The sequence below is a fragment of the Amphiprion ocellaris genome, chromosome 17 (genome assembly GCF_022539595.1).
Source record: "Amphiprion ocellaris isolate individual 3 ecotype Okinawa chromosome 17, ASM2253959v1, whole genome shotgun sequence".
Taxonomy (NCBI): Eukaryota; Metazoa; Chordata; class Actinopteri; family Pomacentridae; genus Amphiprion; species Amphiprion ocellaris.
In genome coordinates this window covers 20,368,436-20,394,975 of record NC_072782.1, presented here as the reverse complement: position 1 = coordinate 20,394,975, position 26,540 = coordinate 20,368,436, and the positions used below count along the sequence as shown (strand labels likewise).

Below are 26,540 nucleotides of genomic sequence, written 5' to 3'. Positions count from 1 at the left end.
ACAGAGGGAGAAATGGAGAGAATGTGTGTTTTCAGTAAAGAATAAAAGTGATGTCCAGTAGGTATGTTTGAGTGCCGGGACCCATTTATTTCCACACAGTGTATTTATGCTCACCTTAGCACAGCTCAGTCTATAGATCTTCATGGGTAAGTTTTTCTTTGAATAGTTTCTTCTTGTACAAATGGTGCCTGCAACGCTGCCACTCTGACACAGTCAAAAACTGTTTGCTTCCTTTAATGCATTTCCTGTGATAATGCCACACTTATAGTAGTGTTACCATACATCTATCTCCTAATAAGTACTGTATGAACTGTTTCACATGAAACGTCAAATGAGATTAAGTTTGTATGAGTGTGTAAATGGCAGCCCATGCCCATATGTAGTGTGTACATACTATTTCTCATCAAACTATTAAATTCAGTATATATACATCTGTATACATATGTTGCCACCCCTCAAAAATGCCTGCCCTCTTCTTGCCACCCCATAAATATTTTTTCTAGATCCGCCCCTGCACTTGCGTGACATTTTGTGAATCAAAACCACAGCCTTTGAACCAGACCGGGCTCATGTGATGCAGTCCAGAGCTCAGTATCACTCTTCACGTTGAAGCAGTGATTTGGTTCGAAATCTCTCCTCTCGTATCCTAGGTCTATCCCAGCTGAGTAAAGCCCTCCATCTCACTCTTTATTTTGATTGTGTTTATGAGCCACTTTTCTTCTTTATTTCTTCATCGTTTATTTCATTCACCATAAACAAATACAACATAAATACATATACAACAAAAATATTTGAATGAAAGGGTGGCATAAGGAAGTAAAAAACTTCTAAAGTTGTCAGGCTGGCTGCTGCCAGGCCTAGGTAGTGCTCCCCCCCCTCCCTCTCATCTTCTTTCCTTTTAGGGCAGTCCAGCAGTGCAGAAGGAGCGACACGTGTTCCCCATCTGCCACAATCAGTCAGCTCAGGAACAGGTGGAATGCAACCAATCAAGCTTCACCCATTCTGCAATATAACCAGACGCCGCCCATCTCTCTGTGCTGGATCGTGACACAGCTCGTAATGGTTCACAGCCGGATTTACCAGCCATTCTGCTTGTTGCGCTACAAACCTGTTAACCTCCGTTGTCCTCCTCTATTCCAGTTCTGGACCCACCTGCTCCTGCCTTATACCCGCCACTCTGCCGTCAACACCGGATCCTGGTATCGCTACTGTGACGGGGAAACACTCACCTGTGTCGACTCCCTCCTCCTGGCGTCCTTCCCTACTCACCTGTCGCTGCTTCACGCCATCCACCATCAGGCCCAAAGCACGCTGCTCCAAACCTTGGCTGCCACCCCTGTGAACCAGTTCTGAGCATATCTAGTAGTATTCGTGAGTTAGTAGATCTGGTGAAATTTATTTATTTGGAATAACCCCTTGAGGTGTGTCACCTCGTTTTCAAGGGGGTCCGGACAGTCAACAATACAGCAATATAACAACACAATACAATACACCACACAAACACATTCACACACAAACACAAATACAGAGGGTATTCAACCAAACTACCATAAGACAGTCTTTATCTACAGTGACTCAGAAATGGCAAGGTGGGAAAATTGCATGAGGAGGTGATGAAATAAAATAAAGAGATCCCTCAGCCACAAAAGCATTCAACCCTAAGATAAGAAGACAAATCACGTTTAAATAGATTTAGATTAGGGAGGGATCTAATGTTAGCGGGAAGATTGTTCCAATCAGCAGGAGCTTTGAACTTGAAGGCCTTTTTACCAATAGCCTTCTTAACATGAGGAACAGAGAAGAACAGCTGAGAGGTATGTCGTACTTGGTGTGAAGACGAAAATCGAGACAAGTACTGTTTCAGATAGGTTGGATAGTTTAAATTGTAACATTTATATATGAATACAAGCCAGTGCATATGTCTTCTCATATCAGGGGAGATGAGGTTGAGGTTATGATATAATGTACAGTGGTGAGTATGGAACGCACAGCCAAGAACAAACCTACAAATTCTATTGAAAGCAATATTTAACAGAGATAAGTCAGATTTGGAAGCAATTAGATAGACAACATCACAGTAGTCGAGCAAAGGAAATAGAAGTTGCATAGCAAGTTTCTTCCTTATATTGAACGTGAAACAGTGACGAGAGCGATAAAGGGTACTCAGACCAAAGTTAACTTTGTTTAATACATAATCAATGTGAGATCTGAATGAAAGAGCAGAATCAAGCCATACGCCTAAGTATTTAAAACTGTCAACTGTTTGCAGACGTGTCCCATCAGTACATGAAATAGTTAAGGGACTGAATATGGATTTTAGCTTATGTTGAGTGCCAAATATCATAGTGTAGGATTTGGTCTTGTTCAGAAGTAACTTGTTATGAAGTAACCACTCTTGCAGAAGACTGAAATCCGACTGCAGCGAGGTTTGAATTTGTAATAGATTTGGTTTTGAAATATAGATAACTGTATCATCAGCATATAAATGAACATGACAATTCTTAAAAATTAAGGGCAGACTATTAATGTAAATGGTGAAAAGCAAGGGTCCAAGAGTTGAGCCTTGAGGCACTCCACTTTGCTGGATCAACAGATCAGAGTTTTTTCCCATTCACTGTAACACATTGTTTTCTATTATGTAAGTATGAGTTAAACCAAAGCAATACATTTCTCGAAAGTCCGATAGCAGAGAGTTTATCCAAAAGTAGATAACGATCAACAATATCAAAAGCCTTGGTAAGATCAACAAAAATGGCACCAGTAAGCTCCCCTCTATCCGCTGCAGAGAGTACATCATTTGTGAATTTAAGTAGAGCTGTGGCTGTAGAATGGTTAGGTCTGAAACCAGATTGAAGGGGTGTAAGAATGCTGTTACTACAAAGATAGGAGGAAAGTTGATTAAAAATTATTTTCTCAAATATTTTGGCTACCGAGCATAGCATCGAAATAGGCCTATAGTTGTTGCAGTTCAGATGATCACCACTTTTAAAAACTGGGATAATTTTAGCGTATTTCCAAATAAGTGGAAATTCACTGGTGGCGAGAGACAGGTTGAACAAGTCGGCCAGTGGATAAATGATAACATCGGCAGCAAGTTTGAGAAATCGAGTTTCAACCCCATCAAGTCCAGGACCACAACCCACTTTGGATTCACAAACGACTTTTCTCACCTCCGTTGGTAATATTTTTCGAAAAGAGAAGGAGCTAGCACAAGGCGAGGTATTAACAGGAATAAAAGTGGTTGACTGATGGTCAGATTGAAGCAGAGAACAGACAGAAGAGAAATGATTAATAAAGACCTGGGAAATAGATAAAGGATTTTGCAAAATATTGCCATCAACCTTTATTTGAGTCAGAGAATGTTTTTCTGAAATATTAGTAATTGTTTTTATTTTCTTCCAAAATTCTTTAGGATTTTTAAAATCACTAGTCAGACTTTCTTTAAAGTAATTGGCTTTAGCATTGGAGGCTTTGGTTTTACTTAAGTTTCTCAACTTCCTATATGTTTCCCAGTCAGCAGCATCTCGCGTCTGTCGATATATCGCCCAGGCTTTATCCCTTTCCCTAAAAAGGGAAATGAGATCAGAGCTAATCCATGGGAGATGTCGACCCTTAACCTTAATAGTTTTCCAAGGTGCATGTTTGTCTACTACCTTCATAAATTCAGACAGGAAAAAATCCCACGCATCTTGAACATATGGTATTAATTGAAACCTGTCCCAATTAATGGCAATTAAATCATTTATAAATAAATCAGGATTAAGTTTTTTATACTGTCTAATAGTAATCAATTTAGGTGGCAGTTTGGGAAGAATAATTTTCCAAACACAATAAACAATAGAATGGTCACTGAGACAGTCAGACATAACACCATATTTAGTGAATCTGCTGGGATGTGAAACCAGTATCCAGTCAAGAAGAGATTGAGAATGAGGAGTAATACGAGTAGGCTCACTAATTAGCTGAGTAAGATTTAAATCACTTAATAATTTCTTTTCTTTGGTGCATGATTTGTCAAGCCAGTTCTTATTGAAGTCACCCAAAATAATTAATTCATTTTTCTGAGAAATAGAATTTATAGTGGAGATTATATTGTTAATGGAATCAACAGGGGATGAGGGTGGCCTATATATACTTCCAATAATCAGCCGCTTATTTTCATGAAGTGTAACTTTAACAAAAATGCATTCAAAAAGATCAGCCTCTACAGTGGGATAAAGATGTTCAGATGTGAGATCCGTTGAAACAAAAATGGCAACACCACCACCCCTGGTAACTCTGTCATATCTGTATAGATTGTAATTTGACAGAGCGATTTCATGATTTGAGATGAGATTACCTAACCAGGTTTCAGAAAGTGTGATAATGTGAGGCTTATGCATTTCAACCCATACACGAAGCAGGTCAATTTTTGACACCAGACTCCTGATATTAAGGTGAATAATTTTTAATCCTTTACCCTCGTTCATAGAGGGGATAGTTAGTGAATTGAGTACATAACATTAAAGTAAATACAGGACTGAATGGTAAGTTTGATTCAAAAAGCAAGCAAGAGTTATCAAAACACACACAGAACACACAACAACAAGCAAGCACTCCCCCTAAGAGGCCCATCATGTCCAGGCTCAAATACCCAGACATTCGCATGAGTGAGCAGCCAAAAAGAAGAAGAAAAAGAGAAGGAAACCAGGTTCCATTTGCATCTCCAGTCTGCATTCAGTTAAGCATACAGTGTGTAGCATTAATGACAACAGCCAAGAACACAAACAACCCAGGTCACATGAGGCGGTAGAACAAATCACGTCCAAACATCAATGACGTCAGTCCCCAGTCAGGAAGTAAACAAAGACAACATGGAAAACTAGTGTGACATACCAGCTGGTGAGTTGGGTTCCGACATGAAAATCGCCTCTGCACGTTTGTGACAGGTGAATTGTTCTAACTTGCCATCCACAATAACGCACAGTGTGGCAGGAAATTTCATAAAGTATTTCATCCGACCACGGAGATTGCGTTTTACCGGGTCAAAGAGACGCCGCTTGTTCATCACCTCAGCACTGAAATCAGTGTAGATTGAGATAGCCGATCTGTCGTAGCAATAGCTCTCGTTAAGAACACCGTTATTAGAGAAAACCCCATTCTTAGTTATTTTCCTCGAACCTCGTAGAAGTTGTTTTGTGTCTAGTTTTGTACTTCAGAGATTGGTTTTTCTTGCCTAGGTGTTACCTTTCGCAAGTTAATATTATTATTTAGAGTCGTTACTGCACCTCCCGGCCACTAGTTGCCGCAGTAGATTCGGAGCCTATTGCTCTCTATTTCCGTTTCCCGTTGTAGTCCTAGTTTTTGCTTGTAGTCCTAAAACCTTGTAAATAAAAACTGTGTTGCATTCAAAGACCGTCTGTTCATTTCCTGCACTTGAGCCACATTGAACCTAGTAACAAAAGTCTGCCCCATATCAACATAAAATCATTGACAAGTCATTGTCCAGTTACGCTGTTGAACACGGCTATCTTTCAAGAGATTCAGCAAAACATAAAGCAAGTTCTCTGCTACACAGCAGTGTCATGTTTTTTTCTTAGTAATGAAGCTTTTAGACTTTTCTTAAAAATAAGAATGGACTTGGAAGTTTTAGTTGTATCATCTAGATTGTTCCACATACTGACTCCTTGGATTGAGATACATCTTTCCTTTGGTTTTGTTCTAAACTCTGATGTTGAAAAAACTTCAGTTCCTCTTAATTTGTATCTACTTTCTCTCTTTTTGAATCTGTTTAGTTAGTTGGCTGGTAATATTTTTGGTGAGTTCATACATAGTTTTGAGGTTATATTCTACCAATTCCTTAAATTTTAATGTTTCTAATTGTATAAATATTGGATTTGTATGGGCCCTGTACCCACTTCCATTTATGACTCGAATGGCACGTTTCTGTAAAAGGAAAATTGGTTCAATGTAGGTTTTACAAGCACTTCCCCACACTTCAATACAATAGGTCAGATATGGAACAATCAGTGAGTTATACAACAGAAACAAAGCACTCTTATTCAGAGATTCTTTGACATAATGTAACACAGCTATAGTTTGGGATACCTTTGTTTTTACATGCTCTATTTGGGATTTCCATGTCAACTGTTCATCAGTCATTACACCTAAAAACTTAATCTCATGTGTCCTTTCAATCTCTGATCCTTGTATAAACAATGTTGCATCGATATCTTTCCTTTTACAACTAAAAATCAGAAATTTAGTGTCAGTATTTAAAGATAGTCTGTTGGCATTGAACTATTTCATAATTACCTGAAACTCATTCTCTACAGTTTGTAGAACCTCGTTTATATTTTCTCCAGAGTATCGTCCGCAAACAAGATGCATTTTAGTAAATTAGAAACAGACACAATATCGTTTACATAAAGAAGAAAAAATACTGGTCCAAGGACCGATCCTTGGGGTACCCCACAAACTACACTACAGTTTTTGGATCGTATGTTGTTGATTTCAACAAACTGATTTCTGTCTTTTAAATAACTCATAACCCACTGATGAGCTACACCTCTTATACTGTATTTATATACTTTCTGCAATAATATCTCATGGTCTAGGGTTTCAAATGCTTTTTGTATGTCTACAAAGATGCTAACGAAATAATGTTTTTTGTCCATGGCATTAGTAATTTCCTCGGCCAGTTCCATAATTGCTGTGGCAGTTGAGTGATTAGAGCGAAATCCATATTGGCTATTACTTAAAATTTTATATTTATCAATAAATTTATTCAATCTGATCACAATTTTTCTAGAATTCTAGAAAACTGTGGAAGTAGTGATATGGGTCTGTAGTTCAAAAAATTATTCTTATTCCCTTTTTTAAAAAGTGGAATAACTTTGGCTATTTTCATACGATCTGAAAATATCCCTGAAGTGAAAGACAAATTACAGATATATGTGAAAGGCTCAGTAAGAACATCTATGATTTGCTTTATCGGTGTCGCTTCAGTATCACTTCAGAGCTTAGTAGTGTGGATGGTGTTGTATGGAGCTGCCATATGTTCACTGTGTGTGGGGATGATGTACAGTTGTTCCTCTGTTCTTCTTCTGCTCTTTTCTCTTTGCTTTTGATGTAATTCTGCACCTTTCTGCACTCCCTGTTCTCGTGACTGAATTACATTTTTTCACTGCCAAAACATTAATGCAAGAAAATTATTTGTTTTGGTAATCTGAGATGAATATATTGTAAAATTGCAGTTAATTTGTTTTGTGTTGGTCAAAACCAGTTATAAATATATCTGAACACATGGAATTTGCACTTCATTTTAAGTTGAATGTTGGTGTTTTGTTCCTGTTCATATGTCTTAGGCAACATTAATTACCAGTAACATTTAATGTTAAAAATGAACCTGAATCCTGAATTTTTTTTCCTCAGTTCAGCTCATTTCATTTTATTTGGCCTTTGGATATTAAAAACAGAGTGATTTTGGTAAGAACTGTTTAGATTTGCCATACATTAAAAAAAATGCATTTATTAATAAGTCAAAAACTTTTCAGAAAAAACCTCTCTTCATCAACATGCTTTGGCTTACGCCAACCTTACATTCCCCATGCTTTGGTCACCCTTACTGTCTCTTTATACAGAGAGAAGTGCTAATCTGTCCACGGTACTCTCTGATCCCTCCTCTTAAAATTTATGGAAACATTTCATTTTATACATGTACAAAATGAAAAATGTGTCATTTGCAATTACATTTCAATCAAATAGACAATATGCATTTGATTTTAATGGTTCAAAGAATGTCAGGCAGAATGGTTCGCCTTCACGCATGTTGACCTCATCAAATCTGGCCCTCTTTGAAAAGATTGGACACCCCTGCCTTACGGCTTTTTTTTTTTTTTTTACATAATTCTTTTTTTTTACATAATTCTGAATGTTTCCAATCTTCTTCTCCTTATTTTATGTTGTTACCATTGAAAATATTGCTCCAGCCCGTCTCGAATGAACTGTTTCTTTCTGAGCAACCCTGAACCTCATACAATCTTCATGCAATCAAATGTGGCTGTGTAATATGGTATCACTCATTCATTCACAGACCCTTCAGATACTTTTAACACTTGAAGATTCTTATATTTGCTAATAACTACAACAAACTGCAAAGAAACCCATATAAATTCTTTTATTCGGACAGTGGTGAGTGTCTGAATGTGTCAGAACAAATGAAGGTCTTTTCATGCTGTAATATATTCTAACAGCGACCTCATCTGTCTGTTATTCCAGTCATGCGCAGTACAAAGTGCAATCTCACCACCATGGAAGGGACTCCAGAGGGAGCAGAGAGCAGCACAGTCAAGTTGGAGCAATTTAAAACACTCCAAACAGACAATACTGCCTTCACAATTAAAGCACAGTAACACTCACTTCTTGATTGTGTACTAAACCTCAGAGAGCAGACAAACTGTGTCATTAATATTGTTATAAATTATTGATTTTTGCAGTTTAGGATTAAAGGAGCAATACATATTAATATATATATATATATATATATATATATATATATATATATATATATATATATATATATATATATATATATATATATATATATATATATATATATATATATGAAAAATAAAAATAAAAGTCAGCAAGACCACAAGGAAGATGGACCCTGTTTTACATGAACTACTTTTGACAATTATCAAAACATTCATACTTCCATCTAAATACATTGCACTTTTAATTATTTTATACATATCCATCATGTTTTCATGCGTATGTGTCTATGCCTATACTTTATGCATGTACTGTATACATATATTTTATACTTTTATGCACTTGTGAACACCATGTACATTGTTACAATCTTGAGTTGACAGTGAATCCTATGACTCCTAATTTTCTATGATGGAATCATCGAAACACAGTTTTCAATATATGTATTTTGGTACTTTTATAATTTTATGAACGGTCTTTTGGAAATAAAACAATCTGCAGTGTCTAAAGTATACAGACAGCAACTTGAATGATCAGTTTCAGTGACGTAAAAAGCTGTGTTAAGCAAATTTTCTTAGTGGCACGATCTCTTACCTTCTTGTGACCGATTACAGTAAATGGGAGACAATTGGTCAAGGTGGTCAAGAGTCAACCAAGAATCAACAAAAAGCATATCTGCAATGAATTAGAAGCTGCTGGAACACAGTTGTCAGTGTCCACATCACTATGGGCTCAGAGGGTGGCATGAAGAAGGAAGTTCTTCCTCTTAAGGATGCACCTTAAGGCTCAAAAGAAGTTTTCTGCTGATCACATGGCCAAAGAAGATCTTTCAGGAGGAAAGTTCTGTGGTCAGATGAAACAGAAATTAAGCTTATTTGGCCACTATGACCTGAAATATGTTTAGAGAAAAGAAGCTGAGGCTTTTAACCCCAAGAACACCAAACATACTGTCAAACATGGTGGTGGTAGTATTATGCTATGGGGTTGTTTTGCTGCCTGTGGAACTGAAGCTTTACACAAAGTAAATGGAATAATGAAGAATGAGGATTACCTCCTCATTCTTCAGGGAAATCTAAAATCACTGGTCACAAGGTTAGGTCATGGATGTTACAACAAGACAATGAGCCAAAACACACAAAAGTGGCGAAGAAATGGATAAATCAGGCTAGAATTAAAGTTTTAAATGGATGTTTCGAAAGTCCTGATTTTAATCAAATGGAGAATCTGTGGACTGTGATGAAGAAACAAATCTGTCGGAAAGCCAACAAATTTAGTTTAACTGCACTAATTCTGTCAAACATACAAACAAAAGCTTATCAGAAGCTTGTGGATGGCTACCAAAGGTGTCTAGCTTAGCTAAAAATGCCCAAAGGACATTAATTTAACTGAGTATTAATTGCTGATTTTGTCATATTTCACATAATAAATCTATGAAAGAACCGAAATGCAGGGTTGTTTATGTAATTAAAAAAATGTTGGTTTTAATGATTCCACAATAGAAAATTCAGAGTTATAGGTATAATTGGCAACTAAAGACTGCCATGATATACATGATGTTTACAAGTGAATGTAGACCTGTGTTCATGACTGTATATCTCATACTTTTTTACACATAATTCATACTTTTATACATATATTTTGTATTATATGCATATTCTTCATACTTTCCTAAATATATTTTACAATTACATGAATATACTTTCCACTTTTAGATATATACACCAATCAGACATTAGGTCCGCCTGCCTAATATTTTGTTGCTTCCCCTTTTGTGATCAAAAATGGTCTGAACCATTGAGCCTGGACAAGAAGACCGCTCCGGGTGTCCTGTGGGGTCTGGAACCAGGACGTTGGCAGTGGATCCTTTGGGTACTCTGGGTGGTGCAGTGGGGCCTCTGTGAATCAAACTTGTTCCCCTGCATCCGGTTGATGTTTGATCAGAATGGGTTCTAGGAAGTTTGGAGGTCAAATCAACATTTTGGGCGATTGTCATGTTCCTCAAGATGTTCCTGATTGATGTTGTTGCGATGTGGTGAGGTGCATTTTCCTGCGGGGTTGGTCAGTGACATTTAAGATTGACATTTGCATGAAGGAGTGGGCTTGTTCTGGGACAATGTTTATTTTAGTGTCTAAGTCTCATGAACATGGATGCCAAAATCCAAGGTTTTCCAGCAGAACACCACACGCAAGAAGACCTCTCAGGGTGTCCTATGGGGTCTGGAACCAGAATGTTGGCGGTGGATCCTTTGGGTACTCTGGGTTGTGCATTGGGGCCTCTATGAATCAAACTTGTTCCACTGCATAATGTTGATGTTTGATCAGAATGGGGTCTAGGAAGTTTGGAGGTCAAATCAACTTCTTGGGCGATTGTCATGTTCCTCAAGATGTTCCTCCGGGGAAAGGCTAGTGACATTTGAGACTGCCATTTGCATCAAGGTGTGTGCTTGTTCTGGGACAATGTTTATTTTGGTTTCTAAGTCTCATCAACATGGATGCCGAAATCCAAGGTTTTCCAGCAGAACACCACATAGTACCAATATAATCAATGTTATTCACTTCATCTGTCAGTGGTTATAATGTTGTGGCTGATTGTTGTATATTTCATACTTTTATACATATACTTTATACTTTAGTGCAGATACTTTGTACTTTTATGCATATCCTTAATACTTTTATGCACAGTATGTGACTGTGTATATTTACAGTGTGTTGTATATCCAGTGTGTTTTATTTTGCCAGGTGCAGCAGCAGTGTGTTTCGTCGTTAGCAGTGTTAGCCGTTAGCTTACCGGCTGGCAGACAGCAGCAGCTCCGGCTGGACCGAGATGGGGCGCAGCAGAAATTTAGCCCAAACAAACCACACCAGAGACCGGACTGAGCGGCTGGAGATGGACACACGATAGTTCTAGTGTTTGGCGCAGCTTCACGGTCTGTCTGGACGGCGGTTATCAAGCTAAAGCGGCAGAAAGTAACTTAGCAGACTTGTTCTTCCCGGGAAGGAAGTTTGCTGTGGCGGAGGAAACATAGTAGGATAGCGGGCAGGGCCGGAACATCCCGACATGGAGGAGTCCGGGTCGGCCCTGGAGAAGAATGTGGCCGACCTCACCGTCATGGACGTGTACGACATCGCCGCCGTCGTGGGTCAGGAGTTTGAGCGGATCATAGACCAGTACGGCTGCGAGGCTCTGTCCAGGCTGATGCCCAAAGTGGTGCGAGTGTTGGAGATCCTGGAGGTGATGGTGAGCCGCAGCAGCATCGGCCCGGAGACCGAGGAGCTACGGCTGGAGTTGGACAAGCTGCGGCTGGAGAGGATCGACCGGCTGGAGAAGGAGAAGAAGCACAGAAAGGTCAGACAGGACCGCCAGTAGGGTTGCCACCCGTCCCTTAAAATACGGAATCGTCCTTTATTTGACAATTAATTGTTGCGTCCCGTATTGAATCAATACGGGACGCAAATTGTTCCGTATTTTCATAAACGCCCCGTACACGTCTGTGACACACTCATCAAAACTGCATAAGGAACAAAATAAAACACAGGAAATACTAAGGGCAGCCAATTTAAACTTCGTAGGACCTATGTAGCGAGGACCCGATGCGAGGTCCAGCAGATCACGCTGCACCCGCGTATTTAAAAATGTTTACACCCGAAACTCCACCACGTCCGCAGTAGCAAAAACGTTTGCAAATGTACCGACGTGAGTGGGAATAGAGAAACCCCTGGCAATGGGAACAAGGCCAACTGTGTTTTCTGTTGTTCATGGACTGGCTGAAGTAAGGCAGCATCAGGAGACCAACATGTAAAAAGCATGAGAATAGAGAGGACCCAACCAGCAGGTCACAGTTTATCATCATCTAATCATCTCCTGAAGTCGGTACAGTAAGGGACATCAGTAGGCTATATGGTTGTGAATTTACCAGAGGATGCTTATAATCATGCTGATGTGGCCATAGACTCTACAGTATTTTAGAGACTCAATAAATGCTTAAGTTGTTTAGTATTTTCTTTATGCTTTTTAGTTTTTAATAATCATTTATGTAATAGCCTATATGTAATCAATAAATAGCCTTTGCCTATCTAAAGAAAAACTTACTCAGAACTCTGATATGCCAACAGCACTAAAAAAATCAACAAATACATTCATACACACATAAATAACACATTGACTGTGTTAAGATTGGATTTAAATTTAGATGAAAAAAATGTCTGTAGAGAATTTCTTTGTCCAGTATTCTGCATTCAGTTGATTATGTTTTTGCGGGATACAGTATTGCACACTGGTTGCTCATTACATTTTATTTCATTAGTATGGTTTCACAGTTTAAAATTATGCCACTTCTGTCCAGGCAGAACCTGTCATCATAGAACAATACAAAACTCTTAGTTTCGTGTTAATAAAGCACTTAAAGCTTTAAGTATGGCTAAATGCTTTTTTTTAAAATTAAATATACCACTCCTTGGGTGGCAGTTGCCCCGGGTTTGGTAAAGTTGGAAAGATATTCACAGATTCAGATTTCTGACATCAGTAACTCATTAGATATAGGTTATCAAAACATAAACAATGCCTCTTTCCCATCGTTGTAAGGTAGACAATGTGCTACAAGCCCAGTTTTATCAACAGTAGCTGTCTTTCAAGCTGCACAAATAACATTGATGTCTATGTGCAGCCGGCTGTGTGACGAATGCACAGGCACTGTCTGCAAAACCGCTGCAACAGCGAAGAGAGACACAAATATTCAATAATTTCAATCTTGTACTCTGTAGGTACACAATGTGCTACAAGCCCAGTTTTATCATGTAGCACATTGTGTACCTTATAATGATGGAAAAGAGGCATCGTTTATGTTTTCACAACATATATCTAATGAGTTATTGATGCTGGAAGTCTGAATCTGTGAACATCTTTCCAACTTTACTGAACTGTGGCCCCAAGGAGCCGTGGTGGGCGTCCTTGATTTTCATTTCTGAAAGGTGGCGACCCTAACCACCAGGGTCCAGCAGACTGGTAGAGTGGAGGTCTACATGAATCTGAACAGATCTGTGAAAACTATTGGAGCTAGTTACACTTGAACTGTGCTCTAACCACAGGTGGAGGAAGTACTCTGATTTACGTTTATTTAATAGGAACAGAACAAGAAGCCTTGTTACAATAACCGATGCCATGTTCATAGGTCAATAGCTAACGGCTAATTCGCAGACCAGGTCCACTCGTTTCTGAAGCAGTGTGAACAAGATATCATCCCCAATATACTGGAGGCGATGATCAGAGGAGAGCTGGAGGTTCTGAAGGACTGGTGTTATGAAGCGACGTACAGCCAACCCGCACATCCAATCCAGCAAGCCAAGGCCATGGGGCTTCAGTTCCACTCCAAGATCCTGGACATTGACAACATCGATCTGGCCATGGGGAAGATGATGGACCACGGCCCGGTGCTGATTATCACCTTCCAGGCTCAGTTAGTCATGGTGATCCGAAACACCAAAGGAGACGTGGTGGAGTGAGACCCTGATAAAGTTCTCAGGATGATGTACGTTTGGGCTCTGTGCCGAGACCAGGAGGAGCTGAACCCGTACGCTGCTTCGAGGCTGCTGGACATCTCCGCCTCCAGCACCGAGCAGATCCTCTGAGACTCTTTGATACGCACAGAAATATTACATATTAATGTGGAGTGAAAATATCTCTTAAGTAAAAGTACCCACCACAACACCAAAGGTACTTGAGTGAAAGTGTCAATATCAAACTTTAAAAATACTCCATTAAGGGTAAAAGTCCTACATTGAAAATTAAGTAAAAATATGAGTATCATGGTAAAAATACTAAATAGGTCTGCATTAAAAATGTCACTTTACTAAAAATACAAATGCTACACTGTAAAACTACTCCATCACAAGTAAAAGTACCATTTTAAAAAATACAATAGCAAAAGCAGAAGTCCTGGATTGAGTTTATAGGGCTACATTTTAAATGTTAGTGAAGTAAAGCTATCAGTACCACACTAGAAATATACTTTATTACAAGTAAAAGTACTGCACTGACAGTGTCTCTAGTAAAAGTAGCAACACAACAGTAAAAATACTATAAAGTTCTGCATTGAAAGTGTTATTTCAGTAAAATATGAAAAGCCCAGACCACGGAAAGGTTTCTTGAAGTGCCAATACCACACTCCAAATCCTTTGTTGAAAGTGCTGTTTGTTTGTTTGGTTGTTTATGTTTTGGTAAAAATACATACATCATAATAAATACCACACTGTAGGACACTATAAAGATACTCAAGTAAAAATTAAGATCTTCCAATGAAAATGCCACACTGTAAACATACTAAAAGTTCTTTATTTCAGCAATTGTTATTTCTATAAAAGTATTATTTGCTTTGTAAAATACTGTTACAATTAAACGACTTGCTAAATGTGACTTAAGTTAAAACACTAGTACCACTGTAAAAATACTGCATTACAAGCAAAGGTTTTACCAAGTCATCAAAATACCAATGCTACAATAAAAACCATCAAAAGCCTTCCCTTGAAATGTTACATAATTAAAAGTACCAATACCACACCATGATATTATTTTATTACAAGTTAATGTCCTGCATTGAAAATGTTGATTTTTTTTGAGAAAAAAGTAAATAAGTACCAAAGGTCCTACAGTTACCAAAATTGCAATACCACACTGTTCAAATACTCCAAAAAAGTGCAGTTAGTGGTACTTAACTGCAAGTGATAATTCTGCACTGTGAACACATTAAAAGTCCGATATTGAAATCATTTTAGACTTAAAGTAATGACATTAGCTGCAAAGTGCAGGCATGGCAATTTTCCGCCGTTCCGCGGAAATCCGCCGTTTTAATTTTCAAATTGATCATTTCTGTGAATCGTCCAAATCCGTTGAGAAAATTTTAGGGGGGGGTGAGGTATGTTCTTGTTACTCTTGCTCCCGGTTTTTGAGAAGCGCTCGGCGTTTCTCCTGCAGCGTAACAGAAAAAGAGAACCAGTCTAGCTCCTGCTGCATTGTAAAAGGCCTTGCGATTGGTCGAAATTGGTTAGCTGCCAACGATTGGACCAATCAAATTGCTCGATGCATTCTTTTGTTACAATTCATGGCGGCATGTTCGTGTTGGAATTATGAGCTAGTGGGATCGTTTTCGGTGGAATCATGAGGTTTTTATCGAAAGATCAAGAGTCATCGGTGCTAGAAATAGATAAAAGTGTCAAAAACAAGTTCCGATGGAATTGGCTTGAGAGAAAAGTGACAGTAAAGGTGAAAAATGGTTCAAAGTATGACGAAAAACTGACACAGCTGACTCCATAGAGGAAACTGTGACATTAGAAGTGACTGTGACCAGTGTAGAACTCCAGTGTAAATAGTGTTAAAAGATCTATAGAACTGTAAAAATTGTAGGACTAAATGCCACTGCATTTAGTCCTACAATTAAAAAAAGTAATGTTATCTCACTAGATAACATTGAAGAAAAAGTAAGTTAACTTTTCATTAAATTAACTTATTCATTACAATCTAGTCTTCTGTAATTCTATGCATGTTTTTCATTCTAAATCACCTCTATTTTACTGAAAACCTCTCGGCTGTCCCCTCGCAGCTAGAAGATCCCTGGTTCGCGTCCTGGCCTGGGATCTTTCTGCATGGAGTTTATCATGTTCTCACTGTGCATGCGTGGATTTTCGTCCCACAGTCCAAAAACATGCTGAGGTTAATTGGTAACTCTAAATTGTCTGTAGGTGTTAATGTGATTGTTTGTCTCTATATGTAGCCCTGTGATAAACTTAAGCCCCCTACAACCCTAATGATTATTAAGCGGTGTATAGATAAGGGATGGAAGTAATAATATCGCACTTCATAACAAGTTAAAGTACTGTCATGAAAATGTGACTTCAGAGTATTTAAGTATTATCAGGTAAAGTACTTAGTGTTGAGAAATGAAAAAGAGGAAAAGAAAACAAGTGATTAATTGAAAAAATAATCGGTAGTTTGTTAGTTGGAGCTTGTGAGAAGCATTTCATTGATGTAGCTGGTCAAAATGAAGCTGCAGCAGTTTTGATTTTACAGTTTGTGGTGGTTCCCGCACGAGGGGTTGTGGCCCTTCATTGGAACACAAGATGCATCTCATGGGTCGTGAAGTGATTAATGTGGTTGGAAAGAAGGAACAAGAAAGTTCTGTTACATATATTGTGTTTTTGTCATGTTTGGTCTTTTTTTCGTTCTATTTAATGTCATATGACATATTAAACATTTGTATTTCTGTGGGCCTTAGACTTGTACTCCATCCATCCATCCATCCATCCATCCATTCATTCATCCATTCATTATCTATACACTGCTTAATCCTTATTAAGGTTGTGGGGAGGCTGGAGTCTATCCCAGCTGACTGAAGGTGAAGGCAGGGTACACCCTGGACAGGTCACCAGTCTATCACAGGGCTACACATAGAGACAAACAATCACACTCACATTCACACCTATGGAAAATTTAGAATCACCAATTAACCTCAGCATGTTTTTGGACTGTGGGAGGAAGCCGGAGAACCCGGAGAAAACCCACACATGCACACGGAGAACATGCAAACTCCATGCAGAAAGATCCTGGAAAGGCGAGCACATGAACCGAGGATCTTCTAGCTGCAAGGTCAAAGTGCTAACCACCCCTAAAAATCACATGTAGTATAAAATGGAAATACTCAAGTAAAGTAAGAGTACCTGAGTTACTTTTCATCTCTGCAGATCAGATCACAGTATTTCTAGTGGAGACACACTGTGGAAATATTCTGTGGTTTTAAAAGAGTCTGACACTGCTGCCCAGTGCTATAAAAAAGTTTGTGTGTCAGTTTCTTGTGACAGTGACTGAATCACCAGTTGACTGATTAACTGCATCTCATGACTGTGATTAAATGTCTGCTGTGACTGAGAGCCCAACAGAGGCTACATGAACTTCACATGAAAAACAGCAAAATACATGATGTGAAAAAACAGCCCAACATAGAGGTCTGACATGGGGAAAGTAGTGGAGGATGTATGTGATTGACCAGAGGTTTTCTTTTTTTCAAAGTGGTGGATTCTACATTCAAATGTGTCACATGCTTAAAAGGATTCATGCATACTTACTAAAATGACTGGTTTCCAATAAAGAATAGTGATTAGAAACAGTAAACATTCATATTAGAGACATAAGGGAGAAAAATATCTGAGCATACCAGGAGTTAATCTGCAGTTAGTTAATAAATGCACATTATCTGTTTCTAATGTATGAAATAGTGCCATTAATCTGTGAAAAATTCCCATTCTACATGTATGCAGTTACAATATCATACTTTCACAGCATTTTTTATATTGGGTAAAAGAATTCATGATAAAGATAATATTGTGATATCTACAGCCATATTTTAAATATGCAGTCAAATTCATCTTTAACTTTTTTTGTTGTCTCTTGTTTTCCCAAATCGCTTAAACTCGAAATATGAATGTAGTTAGATGAAGAAAGAGTTTGTGACTGTTCTGTATGTTGTTCATATGTTGGAGTCAACCAGAGCGCTACTGTCACTGTGATGTTTATGATGTTATCATATGTGTGTTATGAACACCATATCAGTGTTTCATTTTTTAAATATTACAGTTGATTGTCAGTACAGATGAATCTCAACACATCTATAGTCAGTATTCCCAAACCCACAGATGTTCAGTTTACCGTCATATCTCACAAAGAAAAACACAAAAATATTGCAATTATGAAGCTGTCACGGGCCGGTGGCAGACCAGAAGGAGGGCGCACAGAGCAGGCCGAGTCAGGTCGAATTAATATCAATTTATTTCACAGGCGTAAAACCAACAAAACAGGCAGGTGGGGGAAAAAGTCTAAGAAATTACTAATAAATGGAATTCAAACTAGCCAGAATAATAATTGAAGAAAAAAGGGGAAGTAGGAACAGAACTATGACTTAACTAAGGCTGAACTCACAATACGGGGAGGGACGGGGGAAGGCAGGCTCCGGGGGGTCCGGCGATCCAGAGAGCGCACGTCTGCCGCGGCTGGCAAGCAGCGGAGAGTGGCAGCGATCAGCGGGGAAGAGCCAGAGGCAGAGGGGGTAGCCAGTCCTCTTCAGGAGGCAAGGGGTTGCTCCAGCGGTCCGGGGTCCCAGTCTTCTCGGGAGGCGGGTCGGCGTGTGGCCCAACAGAACCGGGCAGGTAGCAGGCGGATTGACCAGCAGGCGGCTGGTCCAGGCAGAGCTGTAGCAGGATCCTGACAGAGCGGTCAGCGGATCTGCAAGCGGAGCAGACAGATGTTAGGTGAGCCTGAAGCTAAGAGAGATACGAAACGTGCAGGGCCTAGCAGTACTAACAATGTGAGCTGCGTTTACGATCTGGCAGGGAGTGGGAGGAGAAACCAGTCTTTTATGGAGAGGCTGATGAGGCAGGTGTCTGACCCGCAGCTGTCTCGGATCCTGCAAATGCACTTAGTAATGAGATGCAGCCGCGGAGGAGCGGTGCCAGAGGAAGAGTGAGCGGGGAGGAGAGAGAGGGTAGGAGGGGAACAGAAGGAGAGGGAGAAAGGAAAGAAGGATCAGGGGGGGACAGGTGCTGAGCCAGAGGGGGGAGCTCTGACAGTACCCCCTCCTCTACGTGCGCCTCCTGGCGCACGACAGAATCTGTCAGGATGCTGGCAACGGAAGTCCGTTATGAGACTGGGATCCAGGATCTGTCTGCGGGGTATCCAACAGCGCTCCTCGGGACCGTATCCCTCCCAGTCCACAAGGTATTGCACGCCCCTGCCCCGGCGACGCACATCCAGCAGTCTCCTGACCGTATAAACAGGGTGGTCATCCAGAATCCGGGGTGGAGGCGGAGCAGGCCCGGCAGGGGACAGCGGGCTCTCCTGGACCGGCTTGAGTTGTGAAACATGAAACGTGGGATGTACACACATGGAGCGTGGCAACTTCAGCCGGACAGCGACAGGGTTAATCACCGCCTCCACTTCGAATGGTCCAATGAAGCGTGGAGTTAGCTTTTTAGATTCGACCCGGAGGGGCAGGTCCTTGGCCCTGAGCCAAACCCTCTGTCCAGGAGCATAGACGGGGGCAGCGGAGCGGTGACGATTGGCCTGGTCCTGGATACTTTGGGAGGCCCTCAGCAGGGCGGCACGTGCCTGGCGCCAGGTCCGTGCGCAACGACGCATGTGAGCTGCCACTGAGGGAACAGAGATCTCCTTCTCCTGATCCGGGAACAGAGGGAGCTGATAACCATGGGTGCATTGGAAGGGCGACAATCCGGAGGAGGCGTTGGGGAGGGTGTTATGCGCATATTCCACCCAGGGGATCTGTGCGCTCCAGGAAGATGGGTTTTCTGAAGTGATGCACCGTAGGGCTTTCTCCATCTCCTGGTTAAGCCGCTCTGTCTGGCCGTTACTCTGGGGATGGTAACCGGAGGAGAGACTGACCGTGGCCCCAATCGCTGTGCAGAACGCCTTCCAAACCTGGGAAATAAATTGTGGCCCACGGTCCGAGACGATGTCCGTTGGTAACCCATGGGGGCGGAACATGTGGGCCATCAGGAGGTCCGCTGTCTCCTTGGCTGACGGGAGTTTGGGCAGAGGCAGGAAGTGAGCCATCTTAGAGAAACGATCCACCACGGTCAGGATCACTGTGTTGCCGTTTGAAGGTGGGAGGCCGGTAACAAAATCCAGAGCGATGTGGGACCACGGCCGTTTAGGAAATGGCAGGGGGTGGAGCAGGCCAGCTCTGGGCTGATTAACAGGTTTACTCCGGGCACAGACAGAGCAGGCTGAGATGAACTCACGTGCATCTTGAGACATGGAGGGCCACCAGAACCTACGGTGCAACACGGATAAGGTTCTAGAAACCCCTGGGTGGCAGGTGAGGCGGCTGGAGTGGGCCCATTGTAGTACTGCGGAGCGGGCGGAGTCCGGGACGAACAGGGTGCCGGGTGGACCTCCTCCAGGATCTGGCTGCTGTTCCTGGGCCTGGCAGGCCGTGGACTCAATCTCCCAGGTTAAGCCAGCCAGAAACCAGGTCGAGGGCAGAATGGGTACAGGTTCCTGTAGGGTCTCCTCCCTGGCATGTAGACGGGACAGCGCATCCAGCTTCACATTCTTTGAGCCTGGGCGATAGGACAAGGTGAAGTTAAAACGGCCGAAGAAGAGGGCCCACCTCGCTTGTCTGGAGTTGAGCCTCTTTGCCGTTTGGATGTAAGCAAGGTTCTTGTGGTCGTTCCAGACTAAAAACGGCTGCTCGGACCCCTCCAGCCAGTGACGCCACTCCTCCAATACTAGCTTCACAGCCAGGAGTTCTCTGTTCCCAATATCATAATTTCTCTCTGCAGCTGATAGTTTTTTAGAAAAGAACGCGCAGGGATGAAGCTTGTTATCCGCAGGTGAAACCTGAGACAGGACCGCTCCAGCGCCGGTATCAGAGGCGTCCACCTCCACCACGAACTGCAGACTGGGATCCGGCTGGGTGAGGATGGGCGCGGACACAAAGCGGGCCTTCAGCTCCTGGAAGGCTGCCTCTCCTTCAGGATTCCAGAGGAACTTGACAGCCGTGGAGGTGAGAGCTGTCAGTGGTGCTGAAACGCGGCTGTAGTTCTTAATGAAACGGCAGTAAAAGTTGGCAAACCCGAGGAACCGCTGGAGTTGTTTGCGGCCCTCGGGTCGGGGCCACTCCTTCACCTCCGCTACCTTGGCCGGGTCCATCCTTATTTCTCCCGCTGATATGACGTAGCCCAGGAAGGAGACTGTCCGAGCATGGAACACACATTTCTCCGCCTTCACAAAGAGGCGGTTGCGGAGCAGTCGCTCTAGGACCTGACAGACATGCTGTTGATGCTCCTCCAGGCTACGGGAGAAAATCAGAATGTCGTCCAGGTAAACGAAGACTGTCCGGTTCAGAAAGTCCCGAAGGACATCGTTGACAAGGTTCTGGAAGACAGCTGGGGCGTTGGTCAGGCCGAAGGGCATTACGAGATACTCATAATGCCCGAGTGGAGTATTAAAAGCCGTCTTCCACTCGTCTCCCTCCCGAATGCGAACGAGGTGGTAGGCGTTCCGCAGGTCTAACTTAGTAAAGACCGTGGCACCATGGAGGGGGGGCGAAGGCTGCACTGATGAGTGGGAGAGGATATTTATTCTTCACCGTGATGTTATTGAGGCCCCTGAAGTCGATACAGGGCCGCAGGGTCTTGTCCTTCTTGCAAACAAAGAAAAACCCCGCACCGATGGGTGAGGAGGAGGGACGTATCAGACCGGCTGCCAGGGAGTCCCTGATATACAGCTCCATGGAGGCTTGTTCCGGCTTGGACAGATTGTATAATCTACTGCTGGGCAGGGGGGCTCCGGGCAGTAGGTCGATTGCACAATCGTAAGGGCAGTGTGGGGGAAGGGACAGGGCCTGGTCTTTACTAAAAACTGGAGCCAGGTCGTGATAGACGGCTGGTACCTTGGACAGTTCCTCCTGATCCGGTAGAGATGGAGGAACGGGGATGCCCGGGTTCGGGGCAGAGCGCAGGCACACAGCGTGACAGGTGGTGCTCCAAGTCAAAATCATCCCTTGGGCCCAGTCAATGTGGGGATTATGCTGGCGGAGCCAAGGGAAGCCTAGAATAAGAGGAGTATGTAATGAGTCAATAATGCAGAACGTTAAGCGCTCCTGATGGTTACCAGAGAGGATGATGGTGAGGGGAACCGTTCTCCAGCGGACCTGGGCCAGGCACTGTCCATTAAGAGCATGACTCACCAGCGGTGTGGGCAGCTGTTCCGTGGGGATCCCAAGCCTTGTTACTAGATCCATAAAATTCCCCTCGGCTCCGGAATCTATCAACGCGATGTGTGTGGTCCGTTGCTCCCTCCAGCAGAGGGTAGTGGGAACCCGTAGTTGTTGTGGGGACAGAACAGAAGTAGGGCTCACCAGTAGTTCCCCGATTACTGGTGAGCCCGGTCTTTTCCCCGTTTGGCTGGGCAGGTTGCGGCATAGTGACCCGCCTCACCACAGTAGAGGCAGGAGTTCGTTCGCAACCGGTGGCTCCTCTCCTCCGCAGAGAGCCGAGCTCGTCCGAGCTGCATAGGTTCCTCCTCGGGGAGGACTGCCGCAGCTTGGGGTGTGCGAGGTGGGTTTATGGCTGGATCAGGTGGGCAGGGGCGTGCGCGGGAGGGCTGCTGGGACCGGGCTCCCCTCTCGCGGCGGCGTTCTCGGAGACGGTTGTCAATCCGGATGGCGAGGGAAATTAGTTGGTCTAGGGAGGCTGGCTCGTCCCGGCCCGCCAGCTCGTCCTTCAACTCCTCACTCAAGCCTCTCTGGAACTCTACCCGCAGGGCGATGTCATTCCAGCCGCTCTCTGCCGCTAAGGTTCGGAATTCCACAGCATATTCCGCTGTGCTCCGCGCTCCTTGGCGGAGAGAGGTGAGGCGGCGGCCGGCGTCCAGGCCTCTGACGGGGTGGTCGAAGACCTTCCTCATCTCCCGAGTGAAGGCTGCGTAGGAGTTGCAGATGGCCAGCTGCGACTCCCAGACTGCCGAACCCCAGTCGCGAGCCGTCCCTGAGAGAAGGCTAATGAGGTAGGCTATTCGGGATCTATCGGCGCTATAGGTGCGTGGCTGCTGTTCAAAAACTAGAGAGACCTGCGTGAGGAACGCCCGGCAGGTTCCCATATCCCCTGAATAACGCTCCGGAACTGGAACAAAAGGTTCGTGCACTATGGGGAAGTCCTGGCCAGCCCCCGCTGGACCAGGTAGGGAAACATTACTCTGAGCTGGTGGTGGAGGAAAGCGTGTCGATAACTCAGTGACTTTATCTGTTAACACATTCATCTGGGTGAGTAAGGCTTGATTGGACTCATTTAAGCTTCTCAGAGACTGCTCGTGTTGGCCTAAGAGGATCCCCTGACTGGCTACAGCCTGTTGCAGATTCGGAGGAGCGGGTGCGGGCACGGCACTAGCCTGTGCGTCCTCAAGGTCCATCATGGCCAGATCGTACTGTCACGGGCTGGTGGCGGACCAGAAGGAGGGCGCACAGAGCAGGCCGAGTCAGGTCGAATTAATATCAATTTATTTCACAGGCGTAAAACCAACAAAACAGGCAGGTGGGGGAAAAGGTCTAAGAAATTACTAATAAATGGAATTCAAACTAGCCAGAATAATAATTGAAGAAAAAAGGGGAAGTAGGAACAGAACTATGACTTAACTAAGGCCGAACTCACAATACGGGGAGGGAGGGGGGAAGGCAGGCTCCGGGGGGTCCGGCGATCCAGAGAGCGCACGTCTGCCGCAGCTGGCAAGCAGCGGAGAGCGGCGGCGATCAGCGGGGAAGAGCCAGAGGCAGAGGGGGTAGCCAGTCCTCTTCGGGAGGCGAGGGGTTGCTCCAGCGGTCCGGGGTCCCAGTCTTCTCGGGAGGCGGGTCGGCGTGTGGCCCAACAGAACCGGGCAGGTAGCAGGCGGATTGACCAGCAGGCGGCTGGTCCAGGCAGAGCTGTAGCAGGATCCTGACAGAGCGGTCAGCGGATCTGCAAGCGGAGCAGACAGATGTTAGGTGAGCCTGAAGCTAAGAGAGATACGAAACATGCAGGGCCTAGCAGTACTAACAACGTGAGCTGCGTTTACGATCTGGCAGGGAGTGGGAGGAGAAACCAGTCTTTTATGGAGAGGCTGATGAAGCAGGTGTCTGACCCGCAGCTGTCTCGAATCCTGCAAATGCACTTAGTAAATGAGATGCAGCCGCGGAGGAGCGGTGCCAGAGGAAGAGTGAGCGGGGAGGAGAGAGAAGGTAGGAGAGGAACAGAAGGAGAGGGAGAAAGGAAAGGAGGATCGGGGGGGACAGGTGCTGAGCCAGAGGGGGGAGCTCTGACAGAAGCTGAAACAAAACTTATTTTAACTTATTGTTGCGGCTGTAATACTAGAAAAGCAATCAGAGAGCGCAGTACTCCGCCAAGGCTGCTCATTCCCCTGTATGGCATTGTCAGAAATGCACCATTTTTTAAATTAAATGCAGCATTTTTTTTTATGTTATTGATGATCAGAAATCACAGCAACATAGAATGTGGCCATTTAATATAGATGTACCCACAAACAAAATGACCTTGCACTGAGCACAGGCGTGTGTTATGCATGTGTACATTATGTACAGATACCGAATCGCGTGACCTAAATTTATGACCTGATTTGCAGCGACTGAGCATCCAGAAAGTAATTGACAATGAAAATAAGCTTTAGTTGCAGCCCTAAAAGCAACTCTTTTAGGGCTGCTTTTAGGGCTTTTAGGCCTTTCAAATGAGACAGTACAGCTAAGTTTCGCAGTTTTGATCATAAGAAAATTACATTTTTGATATCTGTAATACATTTCCAGGCAATCCATTAAATAGAACTAGATCTTGATATATAAATAGATATTTTGTACACCATGTATGTTTGAACTGGAGCTGCAACCCGCCCGGCCAGCAGCCACATGGGTCCCCCCACATAAAGAGCCGGGTTCTGCTCGAAGTTTTTTTTCCCTGTTAAAAGGGTGTTTTCTTTGCCACTGTCTCCTTTTGGCTTGCTCTGGGGGTCAGGCATATGGGTTCTGTAAAGTGTCGTGAGACAATTTGACTGTAATTGGCTCTATATAAATAAAATTGAATTGAATTCAACAACTGAATGATTAGTTGTCAACTATTAAATTGAATTCCAATTACTTTATAGTCAATTAATTGGTTTGTGTGGTTTTTTTTAAGATAAAAAGGTCTTAATTCTGTGATTCCAGCTTATTAATTTAGAATATTTTCTGGTTTCATGACTCCTTTATGACAGTAAATAGTAAAGTAATGCCTTTGAGTTGTGGACAAATGTCTGTAGAAAATGTCATGTAAAATTCTCTTGGTAAGATGAGGTCTTCCCAACATGGAATATATGTGGTCAGTATTGCTTTATCTGTACTATAATATCTGTGTTTTATGGTCTTTGTGCAGGAGCTGGAACTGGTGGAGGATGTGTGGAGGGGAGAGGCTCAGGATCTGCTCACTCAGATCGCTCAGCTGCAGGAGGAGAACAAAACGCTCCTCACCAACATGTCCATCAAAGACCCGATGAGTGAGGAGGACCTGCAGAGGCATGAGGGTGAGAAAGCAGAGGTCATGTACCTTCGAGACCAAAAAAAGTCAGAAAAGTGGTGTATTTTTTGGTGAGAAGCCAGAGGAATATTAGTGACTTAAAAATCAGTCAGTTGTTAGTGTGTTTTGCAATAGGGCCATGATGGCGACCTGGACAATGGCGCATTTTGAAGGAAGCATATTTTAATAATATCTGAGTGTATAGGTTCACAATACGGTTATTTGTTTCCTTACTGGGAGTTAGATTAAAAGCACAATGTTTGTAGGGTAAGTATGCACCTGTAACAAGCAGCTGGTTAGCTTAGCTTAGCATAAGGACTGGAAAAAGAAGAAAAAGCTCAAACGGGTGACCTGTCCAGGGCATCCCCTGCCTTCACCTTAAGTCAGCTGGGATAGACTCCAGCCCCCCACGACCCTAATGAGGATTAAGCAGTGTATAGATGGATGGATGAATGTTTAGGTATTCCAGAAGCATTTTTTTATGCTAAGCTTTACCCAAAAAGTTAAAAACTATTTAGTAGGATAAAATGAAGGGTATTGTTTACTACTTGATATTTAGCAGGAAAGAAATGACTAACAGATCTTTTCAACTGACAGAGGGCCAGTTGGTTTCTCGTTAGCGAACCGTCCATTTGGGAATGATGTCCTCTTGGTAACCAACACATAGCTCCATGTTTAAGTCCAGCAGTAGACTGCTTTCAACAACTCCTCAGCAAGTTCTGCAGACAGTTTGCTTTTACGAGTAGAGCCTTTGAGCTTCAGCTGGAGTCCACATTGACACTAAAAGTTGAATTTCATTGGACCACCAGGCAACACACTCTACTGTGATTGTTTGTTTTGATGGGTTTTGATGCCAGTGTCGTTATGATTTCAGTTTAAATTCAACTGGAATCTGGTTCTTGCTGGATGCCACTATTTTATGTAGCAGTTTGACAGATTCATGCATCCATTACATAACATTTTTCCTATTATCA

General features: G+C 42.9%; 1 protein-coding gene across 4 annotated transcripts in view; it reads left to right on the top strand.

The window, feature by feature from the left end:
* Positions 1-11,283: 11,283 nt before the first annotated feature.
* Positions 11,284-26,540, top strand: part of rilpl1 (Rab interacting lysosomal protein-like 1) — a 33,162-nt gene continuing 17,905 nt past the window's right edge. Inside the window, exons 1-2 of one of the 4 annotated variants that reach the window (XM_023266052.3) lie at positions 11,284-11,821; positions 25,426-25,573. In XM_023266052.3, the coding sequence (XP_023121820.1) occupies positions 11,534-11,821; positions 25,426-25,573 (436 nt within the window). In that variant the 5' untranslated portion in view covers positions 11,284-11,533. The remainder of the gene's footprint in view (positions 11,822-25,425; positions 25,574-26,540) is intronic. The other 3 variants (XM_023266054.3, XM_023266056.3, XM_023266055.3) reach the window with 3 other exon arrangements.